At 40.5% G+C, this 26330-nt stretch overlaps 1 protein-coding gene across 6 annotated transcripts in view; it reads left to right on the top strand.

Annotated features, from left to right (window-relative positions):
* SMS (spermine synthase) overlaps window positions 1-26330 on the top strand; it is a 132378-nt gene that overhangs the window by 48785 nt on the left and 57263 nt on the right. For 4 of the 6 annotated variants that reach the window (XM_058184518.1, XM_058184521.1, XM_058184517.1 and 1 more), the window contains exons 6-7: window positions 556-704; window positions 1396-1572. In XM_058184518.1, coding sequence (XP_058040501.1) covers window positions 556-704; window positions 1396-1572 — 326 coding nt within the window. Of the gene's footprint in view, window positions 1-555; window positions 711-1395; window positions 1573-26330 lie in introns of all 6 variants that reach the window. The other 2 variants (XM_058184522.1, XM_058184520.1) reach the window with 1 other exon arrangement.

Genomic DNA, 26330 nt, shown 5'->3' on the forward strand with positions numbered 1-26330 from the left:
CAACAGTTTGTTTAGTGACCTTTTGAATTTACAACACTGACAAAAAGTGATTTACGATTGTTTTTCACACATACGGCCATTGCAGCATTTCCATGGTCTGTGATCAAAATTCAGGTGCTTGGCAACTGGTTCATATTTATGAAGGTTGTAGTTTTTGCAAACTTCTGACAAGCAAAGTCAATGGGGAAGTCAGATTCACTCAACAATCATGTTACTAACTTAACAATTACAATCATTCACTTAACAACTGTGGCAAGAAAGGTCATAAAATGGAGCAAAAATTCACTTAACAAATGTCTCACTTAGCAACAGAAATTATGGGCTCAATTGAGGTTGTAAGTTGAGGACTACCTATAGTTATAAAGTTACCCTTACAAATTTGCTAATTTCTAAAGGATGAATGTAAGACTAACCAACTATAAATATATATAATATCCATTGTATAATATAAATTGTCAATTAACTAATTAGTTATAAGTATCAAAATGGTTATTGTTATGAAAAGATTGTTTTATGTTTGTGTATATTCATAAGTTTGTTTTTCTGCTTTTTAAGATCTGGCAGAAAGTGATCTAGCATATACAAAAGCTATAATGGGGAGTGGAAAGGAAGATTACACCAACAAAGAAGTGCTCATTCTTGGAGGTGGTGATGGGGGAATATTGTATGAAATTGTCAAAATGAAACCAAAGATGGTCACCATGGTAGAGATATCCTTTTGATATGAGCCTGTGGTCATTAATATAAAAACAAAAGTCTTCATCCCATTCTATTTGGTTTATTATTTATCTTGATTCCTTAGCTTAGAGCATTATTTAAAACTTTGGCTATTACCTTAAATATGGTTCAAATTGTATAGCATTTTACTTGCTACTTTTAAAATTGTTGTACTTAAGAATTTCTGATGATCATACAATTTTTTTTGTGTAAGATAACATTTTAATCTGGTCTAAATGTTATGTAACAAATATACTATAATAGAGTTTTGTTCAGGCAACTAAGAGTTGCTTTACTCCAGTGGTCCCCAGCCTTTCTGGTTTTGGGGACTAGCAGCGGGGGGTGGGGGGGAGGGGATGGTCCACGTGAGCAGCGGGTAAGCTCATGCTCACTCGCCACTTCTGCAACCTGGTACCAAGCCAGGATTGGCGACCCCTGTTTTACTCTATCAGGCCAGGAGAGAGAATCTACAGGGGTGGCCATCATATCTGCCAGTGGCTCAGTTCTAAGGATGGATGATACAATTGGTTAAAATACTCCGATTAATATTAGGTCATATGTCAAAGAATTATAATAAATATATCTGTGTTTCTAAGAATGTTTTCAATTAATCTTTTTGGCTCCAGGAAAACTGTCAACTTATTAATGTTTTAGTGGTATGTTCATTATACAATTTAGGCTCTTCAAGACAGAAAGAAAGAACATTATGAAGAATGTTATAGTAACAACAAAATGAGTTATTTCATTCTTATTAGTATCAAAAACATTGATCAAATGGTGATTGACGGGTGTCGAAAATACATGCGTAAAACATGTGGAGATGTCTTGGACAATATAAAAGGAGAATGCTATCAGGTATATATTTTATTTATAGCGTATGGTTTTCTCATAAAAGTATTTGTTTCTGGAAAGTACATAGAAATAAGTTCAGTTATTTGTTATACTCTTTGCTTTTAATATCTAAAGTCAATTTTGTCGGTATATAAGTTCTGTTATCAGTACTGGTGATGTGAGGTAATGGTATGAATTGTATATAAATGCAGGATGTCCTTAAAATAGAGCTAACTCTATTTTAATACAACTAATACTATTTTAAATATGCAGGAGGTTTAACATTTTGGAACCACTGTGTTTTTTGGTTTGGTTTCAATTGCCATTTTGTTTTAGGGGAGCAAAGGGAATTGTACACTGTTCAACATCAGCGGCTTTTAAATCTTGTAAATGATAAATAAAAGTGAAATATTTTTGGAATAGGGGAAAATGTCTTGATTGAAACATTGAAACATTGATGTTTTGTTATTAATAGTAATTCTTCTTCTTGTGCCATATCCATCATCGGACATTGGCGATCATGTTGGCAATCCTATTTTTGTCAACAACCGCATGAAAACATGCTGGTGAGTTTTTTCCAAACCAGTCCTTTAGGTTTTGAAGCCATGATGTTCTTCTTCTGCCTGGACCTCGTTTGCCTTCACTCTTTCCCTGGAGGATTAAGTGAAGGATGCCATATATTTTTTTTAATTGAAAAAGTTTTACAAAGTTCCCCCCCTCCCCCCTCTCCCACCCCCTCCCCCTCCCTTCACAAACCCCCCTCCTCCCCGACTTCCCGGAACAAACACAAGGTATAGTTAAAAATAAAACAAACATATGCTAAAAAAATTTCCCTCCTAACTCAATTACCGTATATACTCGAATATAAGCCGATCCGAGTATAAGCCGAGGTCCCCAATTTTACCCCAAAAAACTGGGGTAAACTGGGGACTCGAGTATAAGCCGAGGGAGGGAAATGAGGCAGCTACCGGTCAGGGAAAGCCTCCCTCCCTCAGCCGAGAAGGCTGGCGGCTCCCCCGCCCCGCCCTCTCACTGCACCGGCAGGGCTTCCCCGCGCTAATGCAAAAGCCCGCCAAGTTTGCACCATCCGGTATAATGTGAAAAAAAGAAAAAAAAAAAAACTCGAGTATAAGCCGTATATACTCGAGTATAAGCCGAGGGGACGTTTTTCAGCACAAAAAACGTGCTGAAAAACTCGGCTTATACTCGAGTATATACGGTATACTCCTACAATTCTCATCAAATTCTAACCTCCCCCAAAGCAATCAAGAATAATACATCCTAATCATTCAAAGGCAGTCTGATAACTCTTAGTCTGATATCTACTTTGAATATAGTCAACCCATTTTTTCCATTCGTTTAAATATCTTTCTTGTGTATTGTCTTTCAAAAAGGCTGAGATTTTTGCCATCTCAGCCAAATTGGCAACTTTCAATATCCATCCTTCTATTGTGGGTACTTCCACTTCCAATACTGTCCTATCAGTAATCTTGCTGCTGTTATTAAATTTAAAATCAGTTTAGTCTCAATTACTGTAGTCTGTAATAATTCCCAGCAGAAAGAATTGTGGCAGGGACTTTATCTTCTTTTTCAGAACATTTTGTAAAACCCACCAAATTTTTATCCAAAAAGCCTTAATATTCTTACAAGTCCACCAAATATGGAAATATGTAGCATCATCACAATTACATCTCCAACATTTTGCTTGCATATCTGGATACATACACGATAGTTTCTTAGGATCTAAATGCCATCTATAAAACATATTATAAAAATTTTCCCTTAAATTCTGTGCCTGGGTAAATTTAACATTTCTAACCCAATTTTTTTCCCAAGTTTCCAACAATATTGGCTCCTGAAAATTTTGTGCCCACTTTATCATACAGTCTTTTTCCAAGTCCCTTTCAGAATCAATTTCAAGTAATACATACAATCTCTTTATATGCTCCTGAGACTGGTTTCTAATTTGCTTTATCAAATTTTCCTCATTCTGCACTATACCAATTTTCTGATCTTCCTTCCATCTAGCACGTAGTTCCCGTATTGAAACCAAGTATAATTTTTCCCTTCTTCTTTTAATACGTGCAAAGATTTTAATTGCAAACTACCTCTTTCAGTATATAAAAGATCTTTATATGTAGCCATTTCCTGATTCTGTTCTATATTTATATTCTCTATTGTATGTCTAGGACTTGCCCACGTAGGAACCTTGTAATTTAATTTATAAGAATATTTCTTCCAGACACACAAGAGAGCAATTCTTAACACATGATTCTTAAAAGCCTTATCCACTTTTTTTATCATAAATTAAATATGCATGCCATCCATATAACAAATCATAACCTTCTATATTCAGAATTCGTTCCTCCATTAAATTAAACCAATCACTTATTGCAGAGAGAGCAGCTGCTTCATAATATAATTTAAAATTAGGCATTTTTAAACCTCCCCTTTCCCGAGAATCTTGAATTATTTTCATTTTGACCCTTGCTTTTTTACCTTCCCATATAAATTTATTAATTCCAGTCTGCCATTCCTCCAAATTCTTATCTTTCTTAATTATTGGTATCATCTGAAAGAGGAATAAGAATCTAGGTAAAACATTCATTTTGATAGCAATAACAACAATAATTGCAATTTTTTCCAAACAATCAACTCCTTTTGAACTTTTTGCCATAAAACCTTATAATTATTCTTGTACAATTTCACATTTGATGATGTAATATAAACCCCTAAATATTTAACCTCTTTTACAATTTCAAATCTGTTATTTCCTCTAATTTTTCTTTCTGTTGTTTAGTCATATTTTTTATTATCACTTTTGTTTTATTCTGATTTACCTTAAACCCTGAAACCTTTCCATATCGATCAATTATTTCCAACAGAGATACACTTGAATTTATAGGATTTGTTAAAGTAATCACCAAATCATCTGCAAAAGCTCTCAATTTATATTCATGTTGTCTAACTTTAATTCCCTCTGTCTCCTTTGATTCTCGTATTTTATCTAATAATGGCTCCAGAGTTAAAATAAACAATAGAATAGAATAGAATAGAATAGAATAGAATAGAATTTTATTGGCCAAGTGTGATTGGACACACAAGGAATTTGTCTTGGTGCAGATGCTCTCAGTGTACATAAAAGAAAAGATACGTTCATCAAGGTACAACATTTACAACACAATTGATGGTCAATATATCAATATAAATCATAAGGATTGCCAGCAACAAGTTACAGTCATACAGTCATAAGTGGAAAGAGATTGGTGATGGGAACTATGAGAAGATTAATAGTAGTGCAGATTCAGTAAATAGTCTGACAGTGTTGAGGGAATTATTTGTTTAGCAGAGTGATGGCCTTCGGGAAAAAACTGTTCTTGTGTCTAGTTGTTCTGGTGTGCAGTGCTCTATAGCGTCGTTTTGAGGGTAGGAGTTGAAACAGTTTATGTCCAGGATGCGAGTGATCTGCAAATATTTTCACGGCCCTCTTCTTGATTCGTGCAGTATACAGGTCTTCAAGTTGGTAGCAATTATTTTTTCTGCAGTTCTAATTATCCTCTGAAGTCTGTGTTTTTCTTGTTGGGTTGCAGAACCAAACCAGACAGTTATAGAGGTGCAAATGACAGACTCAATAATTCCTCTGTAGAATTGGATCAGCAGCTCCTTGGGCAGTTTGAGCTTACTGAGTTGGCGCAGAAAGAACATTCTTTGTTGTCCTTTTTTAATGATGTTTTTGATGTTAGCTGTCCATTTGAGATCTTGCGATATGATAGAACCCAGAAATTTGAAGGTTTCTACTGTTGATACTGTGTTGTCAAGTATTGTGAGAGGTGGAAGTATGGAAGGGTTTTTCCTAAAGTCTACCACCATTTCTACGGTTTTGAGTGTGTTCAGTTCCAGATTGTTTTGGTTGCACCACAAGGCTAGTCGTTCGACCTCTCGTCTATATGCGGATTCGTCATTGTCTCGAATGAGACCAATCACTGTTGTGTCATCTGCGAACTTCAGTAGCTTAACAAATGGATCATTGGAGATGCAGTCATTGGTATACAGAGAGAAGAGAAGTGGGGAGAGCACACAGCCTTGGGGGCCCCTGTGCTAATTGTACAGGTATTTGATGTGATCTTGCTTAGCTTCACCTGCTGCTTCCTGTTTGTTAGGAAGCTTGTGATCCACTTACAAGTCTGTTCCGGTACCTGTAGCTGGTTTAGCTTAGTTAGAAGAATGTCTGGAATGATGGTATTGAATGCTGAACTAAAGTCTACAAAAAGGACCCTTGCATAGGTCTTTGGAGACTCAAGATGTTGTAGGATGTAGTGCAGAGCCATATTAACAGCATCATCTGTTGATCTATTTGCTCGGTATGCAAATTGCAAGGGGTCTAAGAGCGGATTCGTGATGGTTTTCAGGTAGGAAAGCACTAGCCTTTCAAAGGTTTTCATGACTACAGATGTTAGAGCAACTGGTCTGTAGTCATTCAGTTCCTTGATGGTGGGCTTCTTCGGCACTGGGATGATGGTAGAGCGTTTGAAGCAAGAAGGAACATAGCACATCTCTAGTGATTTATTGAAAATATGGGTGAAGATGGGGGCCAATTGGTCAGCACAGATTTTTAAGCAAGAAGGAGTTATCTTGTCTGGGCCTGGAGCTTTTCCTGGCTTTTGTCTGTGAAATAGGTCCTGCACTTCCTTTTCTGTGATCACTAGGGGTTGTGAACCCAATGAAATGGGGTCAGTTGTAGGAGGCTTGGCTGTTGTTGGTGTGTCTGAGATAGGGGTTGTGGAGATAGGTGGCTGTAGTTTCCTTTCAAACCTGCAGTAAAACTCATTCAGGTCATCTGCCAGTTGTTGATTACCTTCAGCCTGGGAAGGAGGTTTGCCATAGCCGGTGATATTTTTAAGAGTTTTCCACATGTTTGCTGGTTCATTTGCTGAAAATTGATTCTTTAGCTTTTCAGAGTAGCTTCTTTTGCTGCTCTTATCTCCTTGTTAGTGCATTTCTGGCCTGATTGTACAGCATTTTATCACCTTTTCTGTAGGCTTCCTCTTTGGAATGTCGTAGCTGCTTAAGTTTAGGTGTAAACCAAGGTTTGTTATTACTGTGTATTCGCAAGTTCCTTGTAGGTACACATAGGTCTTCACAGAAGCTGACATATGATGTTACAGTATCTGTGAGTTCATCCAGGTCTGCAGAGGTATCTTTAAAATATTCCAATCAGTGCAGTCAAAACATGCCTGTAGCTTTAATTCTGATTCCTCCGTCCAGGTTTTCACTGATTTAATTATTGGTTTTATGGCTTTAAGTCTTTGCCTGTAAGCAGGTACAAGGTGAATCATGCAATGATCAGAGTGTCCTACAGCTGCACGTGGTAAAGACCGATAGGCATCTTTTAGTGTTGTGTAGCAGTGGTCTAGAGTATTCTTGCCTCTGGTGGGACAATTGACATGCTGAAAGTATTTTGGTAGTTCTTTCCTTAAGTTTGCCTTGTTTAGATCTCCCAAAACAATGGCCAGTGAATCAGGGTGTTTGGCTTCAGCCTCCATGATTTGGTCAGCTAGAGTTCGTAATGCCTCGTTTACACAGGCTTGTGGTGGGACATAAACAGCAATTAGAAGAAATGAGGAAAATTCACGAGGCGAATAGTAAGGTTTGCAGTTGATAATTAGAGTCTCTAAATTGTTGTCACAGAATTTGTAAATTATGTTAAAATCTTGACACCAGGATGAATTAATATATAGGCATAAGCCTCCTCCTTTCTTTTTACCAGATGTTTCTGGAATCCTGTCTGATCGTTCAATTTGAAATCCTGGAATGTTCAGGCTGCTATTTTCAATTGATTCATTTAACCAGGTTTCAGAGAAGCATAGGACTGCTGAATTGCAAAAATCAGAATAGTATTTGTTTAAGAGGAGTATTTCATCCATCTTATTTGCAAGTGAGCGTATATTTGTTAGGAAAATTGAAGGCAGAGGAGTTTTAGTGCGAGTTCTTAGCTTGATTAAGATCCCAGATCGTTTACCTCGTTTCCTTCGTTTCCGTCGTTTGGTTTTTTTAGTAATCCATGGCTTTAGTAATCCATGGCTCCAATAGTGGTGATAAAGGACATCCCTGTCTTGTTCCTTTCGCAATCTTAAAAACTTCTGTTAAATTACCATTAATTATTATCTGGGCTGTTTGCTCTCCATAAATCGCTCTAATTATTCTTAGAAAACCATCTCCAAATTGCATTTTATCTATTAATTTAAATAAAAAATCCCAATGCAATCGATCAAAAGCTTTTTCTGCATCCAAAAAAATAAATGCTGCTGGGATAAAAATTTTCTTTTCTAAATATTCCAATAAATTTACAATCTGATGCCATATTTTTCTGGGTGTCGTATCACATGTCCAAAATATTCTAACTTTCGCTTTTTAATGGCTTTGATGATTTCCTTTTGCTTTCCCAGGTAGCTTATCACCTCCTCATTTGTGATTTTGTTAACCCAGCTTATATGTAACAGCTGTCTGTAAATCCACGTTTCAAATGCTTTTTGCTTCTTCGAGTGGTTTTCTGTCAGAGACCAACTTTACTCCATAGAGTAGGATAGAAAAGATGTAACATCTGACAAGCCTGATTTTCAGTCTTAAGCTTATGTTGTGACTGTAGAAGACAATTTTCATTTTGAAAAATGTTGTTTGAGCTTTCTCTATCCTTATCTTTACTTCACTGATCGTGTCCCTATTATTAATAGTAATAGAATATATTTATTCTTATCTGTTATTATTTATGGCTGTATGTGTCAAAGTTCCTACTGATGAACCCAACCAAGCCAGCAATTCGAGACAATCAGATCTCTTTAAGCATAACTTTATTGAGTACATCATTTTGGCATGCATGGAGCAAAACCAACTCTAACTAGTTCCTGCTGTTTTCGCCTAATTAAAGAATGAATTCTTTTTTTCCCCTCCCTCCTTTGATTGGAAAATAATAATAAGTACATACGTTAGTTACTTTAGGGTTTCCTTGGCCTCTAGGAAGGATTCCTTGGCTTCTGGGGATATTTCTCATGGAATTTCTCTACTAATCTATGTTCCCTCATGTTCTGAGCTTTTACACATCTGGCTTCTGACATTGGGTACCTCTTCCACTAGACTAGGTACTGCAGTTTCCCCTTGAATAGTCTGGAGTCCAGAATCCGTTTAACCATGCAGGGGTGTCACTCTATTTCATTGAAGGCTGCATCAGGCTTATGGTTGACCTTGGGGGTGGGGGACTGGAGTGGGCATGGGCAGGGTGGGCATTATGAGCTCGACATTGCTCATGGCCAGGGCTGCCTGTGGTGGCCCTGTGGTGGGGGTGGGGCTGGCGGGATCCATTGTCTAGGAAGGCGAGACTAGGGCAAGCACCAAACCCTTGTCCACCAGAGGAGCTTTGCCATCCCTCTCAGGCCACATGCAGGATCCCCATACGGCGGTGCAGGCTGCCTAGAGTCCTGGGCAGTAGAGGGCAAATGCCTAACCCTGCCCTGCCTTCCCCAGGGGCTGAGCTTATCTCCTCATCGAAGCTACTGCTGTGCTTACTTTCCTTGGCCATGTTGCTCATGGTGTGAGTGAGTGGGCAAAGTGTGTGGGTCAGAGGGAGGTCCACTCCTTCTCTATGGGAGGAGACCCAGCTTTGTAACCAAAGCATCCTCAGCAATAGGATGGAAGACCACAAGGGCAGTAGAGCTGCTGATGGCTAAGTATTAAGGCAGGACTTTCCTCAGACCCTAACCTCCCATTATAATTTCCTTCCTTCCTTTTCTTCTTTTTCCTTTCCTCATTCTCCTTTCTTTCTTCTTTCCCTCTTTCCTTTTTCCTTCCTTGCTCCCTTCTCCTCTTTCTTTCTTTGTTCTTCTTTCCTTTTCTCCTTTCCTGTCGTTTTTTGATGCTCAAATGCAAAAGGGCAAACATTTGTCAATGCCTCAATGCCACTTTTGCTAATGGTTTGTGGCCACTTAAAAAACTAAGAACAAACCAGGCTCAGTTTATCCCATGCTTGCATTTAGTGGTGGCGTCCACAGACAACAGTATAGCAAAACTGTCAAAATGGTGGCTGTGATAGTTGATCAGAGCTCCTCTGTTTTTTATGTGCAGCAGCTTTAGTGTTTAGGAACAGAGGTAAGTTAATTGCTTTTCTATTAATACATAATCTTTAAAATGGTTCTCCTGTAGAGATCCTGCATTATCTAATTCAGAGGTCCCAATCTTTTTGGCACCAGGGACCAGTTTCATGGAAGACAATTTTTCCGTGTGTGTGTGTGTGTTTGTGTTTGTTTGTTTGTGTGTGACTGAGACAAGTGTACAGTTTGGGAAAGAGGCACAGACAGAAGTGGTAAATTAAATGGTAGGCCATGCACGGACTGAAATAAGTATGGGTGTCAGGGTTCCAAGTAACAGCCCATAGGAAATCAAAACTCCAAGGCAGGGTTCCTCAAAGTATAGATTTATTAGTCATGTCATATTGGCACAGCTGGTAAAAACCTGAATCTGAAGTCCCCTGCGTTTTCCCCACCCAGTTCAGTTCAAAGTTCTTCCCCACATTACATCCATCCATCACATGCTCCATTCAGGTCTCTCTCCCCACCCCAGATGCCTCCCTTCCACGCCTTTCCAGGTGCTGGTGAGTGTGTCCTTGGTTCCCAGGAGAAAGACTGTTATTTTGGCTACATATCCTCCTTAGCTATCTCTACTCCCGCCTTCCTTCCCACTGCTCCAGCCAGCCTCACTGTAATGTACTATACTGGCAACCCTGAAGATGCTCAAAGATGGCTCAGGGTTGACAGGCTGCCCCTCCTCACGAGAAGAGAATGTCCTGAAAAAAGGAAAGAAAGACCATAGAGAATTAAACTGATCCCTCTCAGCCTCCCTGGCCCCCTCCAGGCAGATCTGTAGGTTTCCCTGGGAACTTATTGTGAAACTGCTTGACTAATCTGTCTGCTTTCTCATCCCAACTCTTAACCCAAGTAGCCTCAGACAGAGGGTAGCCTTTCCAGTAGACTAAGTACTGTAGTTGGTGTGAATCCAAAATTTTCTTCACCTCATAGTGGGTCTCTCCTTGCACTACGATAGGCTTCAGGGCTACCCAGTCGATTGGCCTTAGCAGGGGGCCGACCACCAGCTTTAACAAGCTTCTATGCACTTTCTGTAGCAAGTGGGGGAGGCTAAGCTGCACGGTCACAGGGTTTATCACTTTCACTATTGGCAATGGGTCCTAGCTTCCTACTTGGCAACCTTAACCTCAAGCATTTTGTTTACAGGTACACCTTGTTGCCAACTTGGAAAGGGGGCTGGTAGGAGCAGTGCTTGTCAGCTTGTGCTTTATAGGTCCTTGCCTCCTGTACCAGAGTTCGCTTGGTGTTTTCCCACCCATGCTTCAAGGACTCCATACATGCTTCAAGGGCTGCCATCTGGTCTCCCCTGGTAGGTGGTTGTTGTCGGGCTTGGCCTCGGGTGGTGACTTGGGCCTCCAGCTGGGAGGTGAGGATGACAGTGTGAATGACTTCCTCTTGGTGAGTGTTGAATTGGGGTTTTCTTGACAGAGCATCAGCGAATAGGTTCTCCCCCCGTGATGTATTTTAAGTTGCTGTTGAATCTCTTAAAATATTGGGCCCACCTGACTTGCTTGGGGGAGATCTTTCGGGGAGTCTTTAGTTCCTCTAGGTTTTTGTGATGAGTCCAGACCTCAAATGGCACTTTACTCCCTTCTAGAAAACGTTGCCAGGTGAGGAGAGCCTAGCGGACGACGTAGGCTTTCTTCTCCCACACCACCCAGCAACTCTCAGTGTCTGTGAGCTTTTTGGAGGTGTAAGCGTAGGATTGTAGCTATCCCTGGGGGTTCACTTGCAACAGCACCACCGCCAGGGCCATGTTGCTGGCATCTGCTTGGATCACGAACGGTTGCTCTGGTTCAGGGGTACCTGAGGATTGGTTCCTCGATGAATAGTTTCTTTAGGGCCTTGAAGGCTCGCTGGTAGTCTAGGATCCAGGCCAAGTACTGACTTGGCTTCGGCTTGGTATCCCCCCTCCAGTTTTTAACAGTTCCGGTGAGTGAGAGTGCCACCTCAGCAAAAGCAGGGATGAGCTGTCTGTAGAAGTTGGCAAACCTGAGGAAGCTCTGAAGCTGCTTGCAGGTGCATGCGGGTTGCCAGTCTAAGATGCTTTTTACTTTCCCCGGGTCCATCTCGATCCTTTCGTTTGACACTCAGTAGCCCAGGTAGTCTAGGGAAGTCTTGTGCAACTCACATTTTGATAGCTTCGCATAGAGCTTAGCCACGAGGAGTTTCTTAAAGACTTGGCATACTAGTTTGACATGTTCCTCTAGGGTCTCACTGAAAATGAGACTGTCGGGCAGGTAGACAGGACTCCTTTGTAGAGGTGATTGTGCAGCACCTCGTTGATTAGCTGCATGAAGATAGCAGGGCTTCTTGTAATCCGAATAGCATTACTTTAAATTGGAAGCTGCCCAAAGGGCAGTTAAAGGCTGTCTTCCAGTCATCCCTTTCTTTAATGCGGACTCGGTAGTACACTTCCCGTAGTTCAAGTTTGGTGAACACCTTTCCCTTTGTTAGGCAGACTAGCATGTCCTTCATTAAGGGCAGGGTGTTTTCCACAAAAATGGCATTAATTCCACGGAAATCCATGCAGAGCCTCATTGAGCCATCTTTTTTTTTTCCTTAAACAGCACTGAGGCCACAACCCGGGACTTGGCTGGTTGGCTGAAACCCCTCGCCAGGTCGGTGTCAATAAAACTCCGTAGCTCATCCAACTGCCTAGGGGTAATGGAGTACATTTTAGGCTTGGGAAGCTTAGCCAATGGCACCAACTCTATTTGCACAGTTGGTCAGTGAGGGGGAAGGATGTTCCAATCTTGCTCACTGAACACATCGGCCAGGTCCCTGTATTCCTTTGGTACTAAGGGGCAGCCGGGTGGTGCAGTCGTGACAACTGGGCTTTCTTGCAGGGACTTGGGCTGTGGTGTGGCTATGTGGGGTTGATTTCCCCAGTACAGGGAGGAAGTAGTGGTCCAATCCCTATTCTTAGTTTCCTATAGCCGCCTTCCCACGTAATTGTGGGTGTCCACTTGTCCAGCAAGGATAGGCTTAGGATAACAGATTCAGTCATTTTTGCCACCACCGTAAAGCGGATGATCTCCCAGTGGCAACCCAACTCCAACCTCACTGGTTTGGTGACTAGAGTGGCTGGGGTTCCCCCTATTAACGTCCCATTGACTTGCTTGAAGCGTATGGGGCACGCTAGGGGCTATTCCCAGCCTCTGGACTGTTCGGAAACTAATAAGTCACTTAGTGTAGCGAGTAGCTATGATGGCTTCAATGACCCCTTGGGCTCTCGTTGCTGGCACCACTATTCGGGATTTGATTGCAAAGGGCAGATGGCTTCACTCACCACTGGATTGTCTCCACTGTCATCGGTTCTGTCCCCAGTAGCAGCGGGTTGGGTTCCGGTGGCTGGAGTTTCCTTGCTCCTGGCTGGGGGATGGCTTGCTGGGTGAATTTTCCCTTCTTAGTTGATTTCTGTGGGGTTTTCTTGGCTCTCATTGCTGCTGAGGTTCTGGTTTGCAGAATCGGGGCCGGGGCTAGGGATTCAGATGCTTGGTGCCCTTGCTGCCCACACCTGAAGCATTTGATGGTCTTGTGGTCAGTGCTGGCTTTGGATCTTCTGGAGGCTATGAACTGGACCGCCGTTGCAGAGTTCTTTTTGGTTTCTTTTCAGATGCAAATGCAAGGGTGGACCTCTGGGTCCATGGCCACTGCCATTTGGTACCACTCCTGTATGCAGTCCAGGGTGCCTCGATAAGCGCAGGCCTGTCGGAGATCAAGGTTGAGGGCCTCCTTGAAGTAATGGACAAAGAGGCGCTCCAGTCAGTCTCACAGTTTTCCTACCACTTTCTGGAACTCTCAGACCAACTCTTTTACGGGGTGACCTCTTTGCTTGATTTCTTTGATTTCAGCCTTGGCCTCCTGCCCCTGGCTGGTGCCTTTGAACCGGGTCCTCAGCGCTTTCACAAATTCAGTATCGTCAAGCTCAGGAGCTGCTTGTTCAGCGTCGTCAAGTTCGGGGGCTGCCTAGTCATGGAGCTGGCCTATCCAATTGGCTGTGTTGTCTTTCATGTTGCAGGCAGAGGAACTGGGGCTGGCATCCATTGGCATTGCACCTACCCCTGGCCGGGGTTGAAGGCCCAGCCAGGGGGAATCTGGTTAGCAGATGGGAGCCTCGGGTGTGGCTGGCACGGCTGGCCAACTGATCCCGGCAGTCCAGAGACTCCTCTTTGCCAAGGTGGGCTGGATTGGCTTAGTGGCCTAGCCGATGGGTGACAGCTGTCAATACGGTAGATCGGGCCCGTCTCCGGAGGCTTTGGCACAGTCCACTCTGCGCCAAATGGAACGACAGGGAAGTTCCACTGGGGGTGTCATGTTCCCCTTGCTTAGGAAGGTGAATGTCGGCTGGGTTAGAACCATGACTCCCGGCCTGCCAGAGGATGCTGGCCCAGGCTGCCAGTGCTCAGCCAGCCAAACTTCTCTAGTAGTTCCTCCAATGATTGGCTTCTCGGCAGCGCCTGAATCTTCCCGCTGCCCCACAGAATTGGTAAGTGGCCAGAGCTCAGGACCCCAGACAGCAGCCCCGTGCATGCGGGGAGCTGTTGTTTCTTTTAAAAAGGGATTTGGGTTAATTTCAGGGTTCCAAGTAACAGCCTATAGGAGGCATGGTTCCTCAAAGTATAGATTTATTAGTCATGTCATATTGGCACAGCTGGTGAAAACCTGAATCTGAAGTCCCTTGGGTTTTCTCCACTCAGTTCAAAGTCCAAAGTTCTTCCCCACATTATACACATCCATCACATGCTCCAATCAGGTCTCTCTCCTCACCATGGATGCCTCTGTTCCATGTCTCTCCAGGTGCTGATGAGTGTGTTCCCAGGAGAAAGACTGTTATTTTGGCTAATATCCTTCTCAGCTATGTCTACTTCCCCCCTTCCTTCCTGTAGCTCCAGCTAGCCTCGCTGTGGCAACACTGAAGTTGCTTAAAGATGGCTCCAGGGTTGACAATGGGATTCTAATTTTTGATCCAATGGAAAATCAGAATAACCACACAGGGACAATTTCTCTAGAAAGGGCTTTCTTTTGCTCCAGGAGAAAATCAGAATAAAGAAATGGAAAAGCCTTCACAGGACAAGGCTTTTTTGTTCTGCTCTGGAATAAAATTAGAAAAGACAAAGGAATCTTCATTGGAAGATCTGCTCTCTGTTTTTGTTACAGAGAAAACCTGCAATTAAAGACCTGGGGAAGCAGAAAGAGGGTGAATGACCACCATCTGCACTTTTCAATGGTTCAGCACAATGATTCCCTTCCAGATTAGACCTGTGACTTTCTGCTTCTAAGAAAGTGGGGGAGAAGAGACAATTCATCCTTCCAGCAAAACAAACCGAACATCCAGCATGTTGAGGAAGTGCTGAGAAAACCATTCAAAATAGAGGAGGGGGAGGGGGAGAGGGAAAGGCAGAGACAGAAAGAGGGAGAAAGAGAGAGACCAAACCAACTCTGCCACAGTCTTGGAAAAGGTGCAAATGAGAATAGAATCGAATCGAATAGAATAGAATAGAATAGAATAGAATAGAATAGAATAGCTTACTTTACTTTACTTTACTTTACTTTACTTTACTTTACTTTACTTTACTTTACTTTACTTTACTTTACTTTACTTTAGTCTAGTCTATTGGCCAAGTGAGCATATGCTCTGTGTATATAAAAGATATTTTTATCAAGGTACAACACTTAATGATAGGCATAGGCTACAAATAAGCAATTAGGAAACAATATCAGTATAAATCGTAAAGATACAAGCAACAAAGTTACAGTCATAAATGGAAGGAGATGGATGATGGGAATGATGAGAAGATTAATATAGTGCAGATTTAGTAAATAGTTGGACAGTGTTGAGGGAATTATTTGTTTAGCAGAGTGATGGCCTTCGGGAAAAAACTGTTCTTGTGTTAGGTTGTTCTGGTGTGCAGTGCTCTATAGCATCGTTTTGAGGGTAGGAGTTGAAACAGTTTATGTCCAGGATGTGAGGGATCCGTAAATATTTTCACAGCCCTCTTTTTGACTTGTGCAGTATATAGGTCATCAATGGAAGGCAGGTTGGTAACAATAGTTTTTTCTGCAGTTCTAATTATCCTCTGAAGTCTGTGTCTATCTTGTTGGGTTGCAGAACCAAATCAGACAGTTATAGAGGTGCAGATGACAGACTCAGTAATTCCTCTGTAGAATTGGATCAGCAGCTTCTTGGGCAGTTTGAGCTTTCTGAGTTGGCGCAGAAAGAACATTCTTTGTTGTGCTTTTTTGATGACGTTTTTGATGTTAACTGTCCACCACCATTTCTATGGTTTTGAGTGTTCAGTTCCAGATTGTTCCGGTCACACCACAAGGCTAGTTGTTCAACCTCCCGTCTGTATGCGGATTCATCATTGTCTCGAATGAGACCGATCACTGTTGTATTATCTGCAAACTTCAGTAGTTTAACAGATGGATCCTTAGTCATTGGTATACAGAGAGAAGAGAAGTGGGGAGAGCACACAGCCTTGGGGGCCCCTGTGTTAACAGGTAACTGATGTGATTCTGCTTAGCTGCATCTGCTGCTTCCTGTTTGTTAGGAAGCTTATGATCCATTTACAAGTGTGTTCAGGTACCGCTAGCTGGTTTAGCTTAGTTAGAAGAGTGTCTGGAATGATGGTGTTGAATGCTGCACTAAAGTCTACAAAGACGACCCTTGCATAGGTCTTTGGAGGTTCAAGATGTTGTAGGATGTAGTGCAGAGACATATTAACAGCATCATCTGTTGATCTATTTGCTCGGTATGCAAATGTGGGACAACACTAACCTTTCAAATGTTTTCATGACTACAGATGTTAGAGCAACTGGTCTATAGTCATTCAGTTCCTTGATGATGGACTCCTTCGGCACTGGGATGATAGTAGAGCGTTTGAAGCAAGAAGGAACATAGCACATGTCTAGTGATTTATTGAAGATATGTGTGAAATGTGGGCCAATTGGTCAGCACAGACTTTTAAGCAAGAAGGAGTTATCTTGGGCCTGAAGCTTTTCCTGGCTTTTGTCTATGAAATAGGTCTTGCACTTCCTTTTCTGTGATCACTAGGGGTTGTGAACCCAATGGGATGGGGTCAGTTGTAGGAGGCTTGGCTGTTGTTGGTGTGTCTGAGATGGGGGTTGTGGAGATAGGTGGCTGTAGTTTCCTTCCAAACCTGCAGTAAAACACGTTCAGGTCATCTGCTAGTTGTTGATTTCCTTCAGGCTGGGAAGGAGGTTTGCCATAGCTGGTGATATTTTTAAGAGTTTTCCACATGTTTGCTGGTTTATTTGTTGAGAACTGATTCTTTAGCTTTTCAGATGAGCTTCTTTTTGCTGCTCTGATCTGCCTTGTTAATACATTTCTCTATTAAATGCTGCCTGATTGTACAGCATTTTTTTTTACCTTTTCTGTAGGCTTCCTTTTTGGAACAACGTAGCTGCTTAAGTTTAGCTGTGAACCAAGATTTTTTGTTACAGTATATTTTGTTACAGTATATTTTTGTTACAGTATATTCGCAAGTTCCTGGTTGGTACATATAGGTCTTCACAGAAGCTGACATGATGTTACAGTATCTGTGAGTTCATCCAGGTCTGCAGAGGTATCTTCAAAAATATTCCAATTTGTGCAGTCAAAGCAAGCCTGTAGCTTTAATTTTGCCTCCTCAGTCCAGGTCTTCATTGATTTAACATAACATAATAACAGAGTTGGAAGGGACCTTGGAGGTCTTCTAGTCCAACCCCCTGCCCAGGCAGGAAACCCTACACCATTTCAGACAAATGGCTAGTCAACATTTTCTTAAAAATTTCCAGTGTTGGAGCATTCACAACTTCTGCAGGCACGTTGTTCCACTTATTGATTGTTCTCACTGTCAGGAAATTTCTCCTTAGTTCTAAGTTGCTTCTCTCCTTGATTAGTTTCCACCCATTGCTTCTTGTCCTGCCTTCAGGTGCTTTGGAGAACAGCCCAACTCCCTCTTCTTTGTGGTAGCCCCTGAGATATTGGAACACTGCTATCATGTCTCCCCTAGTCCTTCTTTTCATAAAACTAGACATACCCAATTCCTGCAACTGTTCTTCATATGTTTTAGTCTCCAGTCCCCTAATCATCTTTGTTGCTCTTCTCTGCACTCTTTCTAGAGTCTCAATATCTTTTTTACATCGTGGCGACCAAAACTGAATGCAGTATTCCAAATGTGGCCTTACCATGGCATTATAAAGTGGTATTAACACTTGATCTTGATTCTATCCCTCTGTTTATGCAGCCCAGAACTGTGTTGGGTTTTTTGGCAGCTGCTGCACACTGCTGGCTCATGTCTAAATGGTTGTCCACTAGGACTCCAAGATCCCTCTCACTGTTACTACTATTGAGCAAGGTACCACATATACAGTACCTGTGCATTTGGTTTTTTTTGCCTAAATGTAGAACCTTACTTTTTTCACTGTTGAATTTTGTTTTGTTAGATAGCACCCAATGTTCAAATCTGTCAAGATCCTTCTGTATCTTGAGCCTATCTTCTGGAGTGTTGGCTATTCCTGCCAGCTTGGTGTCACCTGCAAATTTGATGAGTTCCCCATCTATCCTCTTGTCCAAGTCATTGATGAAGATGTTGAAGAGTACTGGGCCTAAAACAGAGCCTGGGGTACTCCACTGCATACTACCCTCCATGTGGATGTAGTTCCATTGAGGACTACACGTTGAGTGTGGTTGGTCAGCCAGTCACGAATCCATCCGGTGGTGGTGCTGTCTAACCCACATTTTTCTACTTTATCTAGTGGTAGGTTATGGTCTACTTTATCAAATGCTTTACTGAAGTTCAAGTAAATTATATCGACAGCATTCTTCTGGTCCACTAATTTTTTCATTTTGTTCAGAATGACAAAAGAATGCAATGCAAAATGCAAAAGATGCAATGCAAAAGTCAAAAGAATGCAATGAGATTAGTCTGGCATGATCCGTTTTTGAGAAACCCATGTTGGCTTTTGGTTATTACTTTGTTTGCTTCTAGGTGTTCAATGATTCGTTGCTTGATGATCTTTTCCAGAATCTTCCCTGTATTGAGGTCAGGCTGATAGGTCTGTAATTTCCTGGATCTGTTTTTTTTCCTTTTTTTGAAGATGGGAACTACATCAGCTCTTTTCCAGTCCTCTGGCAGTTCCCCTGTGCTCCAGGATCTTTGAAAGATATAGTTCAGTGGTTCTGAGATCTTGTCTGCCAGTTCCTTCAGAACCTTGGGGTGTAATCCATCCGGTCCTGGTGATTTGAACTCATCTAGGGTAGACAGGTGTTCACTTACCATTTTTTCCCCTATTTTAACTTGTGTTCCTAATCTGTTTTTTGTGGTGCTGTTTTTGATAGGTTGGATTGTTTTTTCCTTCTGTGTAAAGACAGATGCAAAAAAATGAGTTAAGTAGATCTGCTTTCTCCCTGTTGCTTGTCACCTTCTTGCCACTCTCTCCCAGCAATGGGCCAATTATTTCCTTGACTTTTTTCTTGTTTTTAACTTGTTGGAAGAAGCTTTTTTTGTTATTTTTTACTTTTGTTGCTAGCCTTTGTTCGTTGTGAGCCTTAGCTTTCCTCACTTCATCTTTACAGGCTCGGGCTATTTGCTGATATTCTGCCTTAATTATTTGCCCCTCTTTCCACTTTTTATACTTGTCCTTTTTGTCTTTCAATTTGTCAGATAGTTCTTTATGCATCCATGCTGGTTTCTTTTGAGATCTATTATTTTTTTTCTTCATTGGTATTGTGCTAGACTGGGTTTATATAATCTCACTTTTCAAAATTTCCCAAGCTTCTTGAGTTGTTTTCCCCCTGAGGATTCTCATCCATGGAATCCTTCTCAAGCTCTCTCTAAGTTTATTGAAATTAGCTGTCTTAAATTCCAAGACTGTAGTTTGACTTTGTTCTACTACTTGTGTTTGCATAATGTTGAATTCCAGTATTGCGTGATCACTTGCCCCCAAGGTTCCTGTAGCTTCAACACCTTCTATCATTTCATCTCTGTTAGTGAGAATTAAGTCCAATAGGGCTGATCCCCTTGTTCCCTTCTCTACTTTTTGGGAAAAGAAGTCTGCTAGGTTTGTTAGAAACCTGTTGGATCTTCCACTTGGTGCAGAGTTTGTCTCCCAGTTGATGTCAGGGTAGTTAAAATCCTCCATTACTACTGCGATGTGCTTCCTACATACCTTAGTTAGCTGACTAGCAAAAAGTTCATCTACTTCTTCTGTTTGGTTGGGTGGCCTATAGTATAGACCTATGGCAATATCATCCCCACCCCCTTTAATATTAACCCAAATGCATTCAAGATAATTTTCATCATTGTTGTGCTCTATTTCTGTAGAGATGTAGTTATTTCTTATATATAATACAACTCCACCTCCTCTTTTATTTGGTCTATTTCTTTTAAATAATTTATATCTATATTTAATTGTCTAATTGATTTAATTGTTTAATTGATTTAATTGTTGGTTTTGTGGTTTTAAGTCTTTGCCTATAAGCAGGTACAAGGTGAATCATGCAATGATCAGAGTGTCCTACAGCTGCTCATGGTAAAGACTGATAAGCATCTTTTAGTGTTGTGTAGCAATGGTCTAAAATATTCTTGCCTCTAGTGGGACAATTGACAGTGAAAGTATTTTGGGAGCTCTTTCCTTAAATTTGCATTGTTTAGATCTCCAAAAATAATGGCCAGTGAATCGGGGTATTTGGCTCAGCCTCCATAATTTGGTCAACTAGCATTTGTAATGCCTTGTTTACACAGGCTTGTAGTGGGACATAAACAGCAGTTAGAAGAAATGAGGAAAATTCATGAGGCGAATAGTATGGTTTGCAGTTGATAATTAATGTCTCTAGCTTTTTGTCACAGAATTTGTATATTAAAAGTATATCCTGAGGTGGTTAGCATATTTATTAAGAAAGAAACAGAAACGACGTATAATTGATAAAATAGAATATAGAGGTAAGGAAGTATATCAGAAAAATTTGATTAAAAAAGCTTTTTTAGAATATTATACTAAGTTATATTCTAGAGATGTGATTAGTGATAAAGATATAGATAGATATTTACAGGACCACGGTATTTTAGAAATTACAGTAGATCAAAGGGAAGAGTTGAATCAATTAATTTCTTCAGAGGAAATAGTGTTTGCAATTAAGCAGCTTAAAGCGAATAAAGCACCAGGTACAGATGGCTTGACAACTACTTATTATAAAAATTTACAAAATGAGATGATTGTACCACTTAAGGAGTTATTTAACAGAATACAAAGGGGAGGAGAAGCTCCTCCTTCATGGAGGACAGCTTTTATTTCATTAATACCTAAAGAAGATCGAGATGGTGTTAAACCAGAGAATTATAGGCCAATATCGCTTTTAAATACTGATTATAAGATATTTGCTAAGATACTAGCGAATAGATTGATGCCACTGATGAATCAATTAATTCATAATGACCAATCAGGATTTATTAAGGGGAGACAGATGAGATATAATATGAGACAAATTGTAAATTTACTTGAATATTTGGAAGGAAACAGCCAGGTTTCAGCAGCATTCCTCTTTTTGGATGCGAAAAAGCTTTTGATAGATTGGATTGGCAGTTTTGTTTAAAGTAATAGAAAAATGCAATTTGGGGATTATTTTATTCAAGCAATTAAGGCTATATATCAAAAGCAAACAGCTCAAATAATAGTAAATGGTGGATTAACAGAATCTTTCAAGATTGAGAAAGGGACTAGACAAGGATGTCCCTTGTCACCATTATTATTCATTCTAACTTTGGAAATATTATTGAGTAAGATACGTGGTTTAGATCGAATAAAAGGAATTAGAATTAAAAATCAAGATTATAAATTAAGGCGTTTGCAGATGATTTGGTTGTTTCTTTATCTCAACCAATACATTCAGCTGTATATTTGATGGAGACAATTGATCAGTATAGTAAGGTATCTGGGTTTAAAGTGAATCAACAGAAGACAAAATGATAATTAAAAATATGAATACACATCAGAGGAAGAATTAGAAAGAATAACTGGATATGAAGTAGTTAAAAGGTTAAATACTTAGGAGTATACATTACAGCATCGAATGTAAAATTATATAAAACAATTATGAGGTATTGTGGGGAAAAGTAATTAAAGAAATGGAGAAATGGAAGAAGTTACAATTATCATTGTTGGGAAGAGTGGCAGCTATAAAATGAATGTTTTGCCTAGATTTTTATTTTTGTTTCAAATGATTCCAATTTTGAAGAAAGATGCAAATTTACAAGAATGGCAAAGAAGGATTAATAAATCTGTATGGAAGGGTAAAAAACCGAGGATAAAGTTAAAAATAATGCAAGTCGTTAGGTAAAGAGGGGTTTAAAATGCCTAATTTGAAATTGTACTATGATGCAGTTGTTTTAACTTTAATTTCTGATTGGATTAATTTAACAGAGGAAAGGATTTTGAATATAGAAGGTTATGGTTTGTTATATGGATGGCACGCATATGTAATATATGACAAGAAAATTGATAAGACATTTAAGAATAATATGGTCAGAAGTGCGTTGTTGAGGATTTGGAAAAAATATCAATATAAGTTAGATGGAAAGATACCAATATGGACCATCCCCAGACATATGATAGAGAATATAAATATATTACAAAAAATGGAAGTTATCACTTACAAAGAGCTTTTGACTATGGAAAAGGGGAATTACAGTTGAAATCTAGGGAGAAATTGAGGATGAAGGAAGAAATTATACATGGTTCCAGTATGGACAATTGCAATCTAGATGGAAAATAGATCAGAAAATTGGTATAAGGCAAAGTGATGATAATCTGGTAAAACAAATAAAAGATCAAGGTCAACAGCATATAAAGAGATTATATAATGTATTGGTTGAAATTGATTCAGAAATGGAGTTGGTTAAAGATTGTATGGTAAAATGGGCACAAAATTTTCTACAACCTATAATGTTAGAAACATGGGAAAAATTTGGGTGAGGAATGTTAAATTCACATAAGCACAAAATTTAAGAGAAAATTTTATAAAATGTTTTATAGATGGCACTTAGATCCTAAAAATCTGTCATGTATGTATCCAAATGTGAAAGCAAAATGTTGGAGATGTGATTGTGAGGATGCTACCTATTATCATATATGGTGGACTTGCAAATAAGTTAAAGCCTTTTGGATTAAAAATATGGTGGATTATGCAGAACATTTTGAAAAAGAAGATCAAGTTTGTTCCACAGTTCTTTTATTAGGAATAATCTCAGATTGCACTGTTATAGAGACAAAACTGATTCTGAATTTAATAACTGCTGCAAGATTATTGATTGCACAATATTGGAAGAAAGAAGACTTACCTACAATTGGAGAATGGATTAGTAAAGTATCAAATTTAGCAGAAATGGCAAAAATTTCTGCCTACTTGAAAGACTGTACACAAGAAAAATATATATTGGAATGGAGGAAGTGGATTGATTATATTCAAAATAAGTATCAGATTAAAAAATATCAATTAGTTTTTGAGTGAAGTTAGGAATTATTATGTATTAGTTTAAGAAAGAAGGGAATTGATAGTGTGATGGTGTGAAATGGAATATGTTTTATGTTATATTTTAGATTATGTTTGTTAGTTACAATACCCTGTATTCTGTTCTGGGAAGTCTCGGGGAGGAGGCGGGAAGGGAAGACTATAAATTGATTGGTTGCCATTGTACAGGAATAATGGTAGAATTAAACAAGTTGGAATGGTGTAATGTCGGGACTGCTCGGCAAACACTCCCGAAGGAAAGGGTAAGGAAAGAGGAGTAAAGAAGGAAGAAAGTAGGTAGGTAGGTGGGTAGGGAGGAAAGAAGGAGGAGAAGAAAGGATAGGAGGAGGAGAAGAAGGAGATAGAGGTTAGAAAGGATGGTAGTGAGAAGTGGGAAAGAGGAGGGGAAGTAGGAAAGCGAGGAGAAGGTGGTGGGGGAAGTTTAAGAAGGATGAGAAGGGAAGAAAGGATTAAAGGGGGGAGTGGCAGTCGAGCAGCCCTGACTGAGTATAATTTGAGTATAGGACTGATTGTTGGATAAGTGATTGTATTGTACACTGGTCAAATTGTGGGAATTATTATGGAAAAATAAAAAAATTTTGCAAAAAAAAAAAAAAAAAAGTATATCCTGAGACCAGCTGTTGTTGATACATAAGCATAAGCCTCCTCCCTTCTTTTTACCAGATGTTTCTGCAATTCTGTCTGATCATTGAATCTGAAACCCTGGGATATGCAGGCTGCTATCATCAATTGATTCATTTAACCAGGTTTCAGAGAAGCATAGGGCTATTGAATTTTAAAAATCAGAATTGTATCTGTTTAAAAGGAATATTTCATCCATCTTCTTAGCAAGTGAACGTACATTGGTTGGGAAAATTGAAGGCAGAGGAGTTTTATTTCTCCTATTTCTTAGCTTGATTAGAATTCCCACCCGTTTACCTCTCCTTTGCTTTCTCCGTTTGGTTTTTTTGGTGATCTATGGCTCTGGGGAAATGGCTTCTTCCTGTGTTAGAATCTCCTCCATGTTTGTAAAGATAGGGGAGGGGGTTGAGATCACAGAAAGCTGCTCCTTAAAGAAACGTTGCTTAATTTTTAGCAGATGGTCTCGTGAGTAAGAAATCTGTAGTGAGTTGCAGAGAATAATTAAAAATAAAGAAGACACAGTGCTTAAGAAGGGAAAGGTAGTTTCTTCCCTCCCCCATTCCAAACCTGGTTGGAGCTGGCTTTAGATTACCGATAGTTGACATAGCAACACAGGTATTGTTTGCTTGTACCGCGGTGCCATTCGTGCTCGGATGAAATGCCGAGCTAAACCCTTGGGATGATCCTATTAGTTTTATGAACTTAGTTCCTTCAGAACTTAGGGGTGAATTGGATCCCCTGGTCTGAGATAACCCACTTTGGCACCCCATGCAATCAGTAAATGTGTTGAAGAAACATTTTAGCCAGTCTCTGGGTGGATGGGAGGCTAAAGCAGGTGATGAAGTGAGCTTATTTGGAAAGCAAGTCTCTTACTGTACAAATCACAGTGTTTCCACCACTCTGAGAGCTCGACTATGAAGTCCATTGCAATCTCTTCCCAGGGTCGGGTTGAGTCTGTCACTTGTTGCAATAAGCCTGGGCTCTTCCCTGCTCTTTTTTTCATTGCCACATACACTGTGCAACTTTTCACATAGCTCTCTATGTCCTTCTTCATCCCTGGCCACCAGAACTGTCTCTTAACCAAATGCAAAGTCTTTTGAGAATCCAAAGTGGCCAGCTTGCTTGGTGTCGTTGCTCTGTTGCAAGACTTGGCTCTTGGGAACATACAGCTTGTCCCCCTTCCATGTCATTACTTCTCTCAATGTTAGTTTACTTCTAGGGGCTCTGAACCTGCTATCAGACTGTAATTATTTTTTCATCAGTTGAATCAGCTCACCTCTCGGGTCTGACAATCTTTTTTTCGCATTTACTCCTACTGCTTGGTTGCTCTTGTACTATGGCATGCAGGACAAGGCATCTGCTACTAAATTCTTTCCCCCTGGGATGTACTTCAGTTCAAAGTCAAATCAATTAAAGTATTGTGCCACCAGACTTGTTTCAGGGAGAGCTTTCAGGGATTCTCAGCGCTTCCAAGTTTTTATGGTCAGTTCAGACCTTGAAAGGCCCTTTACTCCCTTCAAGGAATTGCCGCCAAGTAAGTAATGCCCACTTCACAGCAAAAGCTTCCTTTTCCCACACTGCCCAGCGCCTCTTGGTCTCGGTGAGTTTTCGGGAGGTATAAGTGCATGGTTGCAACTTCCCTTCTCTGTTTTTCTGGAGGAGTACGGCACCCACAGCCACATCGTTGGCATCAGCTTGGATAACGAAGGGCTCCTTGGGGTTAGGATTTTTTAGGCCTGGCTCCTCTGCAAACAGCCTTTTCAATTCCTTGGCAGCCCCCTGGCACTCTATCATCCAGTTCACTGGCTGACTTGGTTGAGGTTTTTCTTCCCCTCCTCCCATATTTAACAGCTCACTGATCAGCAGGATGATTTTCAGAAAGGAGGGGATAAATTGCCTGTAAAAGTTTGCAAACCCCAGGAAGCTCTGTAACTGCTTGCAAGTTTGAGGGGCTTGCCACTCTAATATGGCTTTCACTTTTCCTGGGTCCATGTCTATTCCATTGCATGACACTTGGTAGCCCAGGTAGTCCAGTCTTGTGAAACTTGCATTTGAACAGTTTGGTGTATAGGTTTGCCCTCGAGCATTCATTAAGAGCATTAATTTTATGTGTTCCTCCATTGTCTCTGTGTAAATGAGGATGTCATCAAGGTACAGGTGGTCATGCAGTATCTCATTAATTAGTTGCATGAATACTGCTGGGGCTCCCTGGAGCTCAAATGGCATTACTTTAAACTGGTAGCTTCCTAATGGGCAGTTAAAGGCGATTTTCCATTCATTGCCTTCCTTGATCCTCACTCTGTAGTATGCCTCCCTCAAGTCTAGCTTTGTAAAGTTCTTCCCCTTAGCCAAGTGGCCCAACATGTCCTTCATTAGGAGAAGGGGGTGCATGTTCTCCATGCACACCCTGTTTATCTCCCTGAAGTCCACACATAGCCTCAATGACCCATCCTTCTTAAACAGCACTAGGGCTGCTACACAGGATTTGGTTG

This window comes from Ahaetulla prasina, chromosome 5 (assembly GCF_028640845.1).
Source record: "Ahaetulla prasina isolate Xishuangbanna chromosome 5, ASM2864084v1, whole genome shotgun sequence".
In the NCBI taxonomy this organism is placed as follows: domain Eukaryota; kingdom Metazoa; phylum Chordata; class Lepidosauria; order Squamata; family Colubridae; genus Ahaetulla; species Ahaetulla prasina.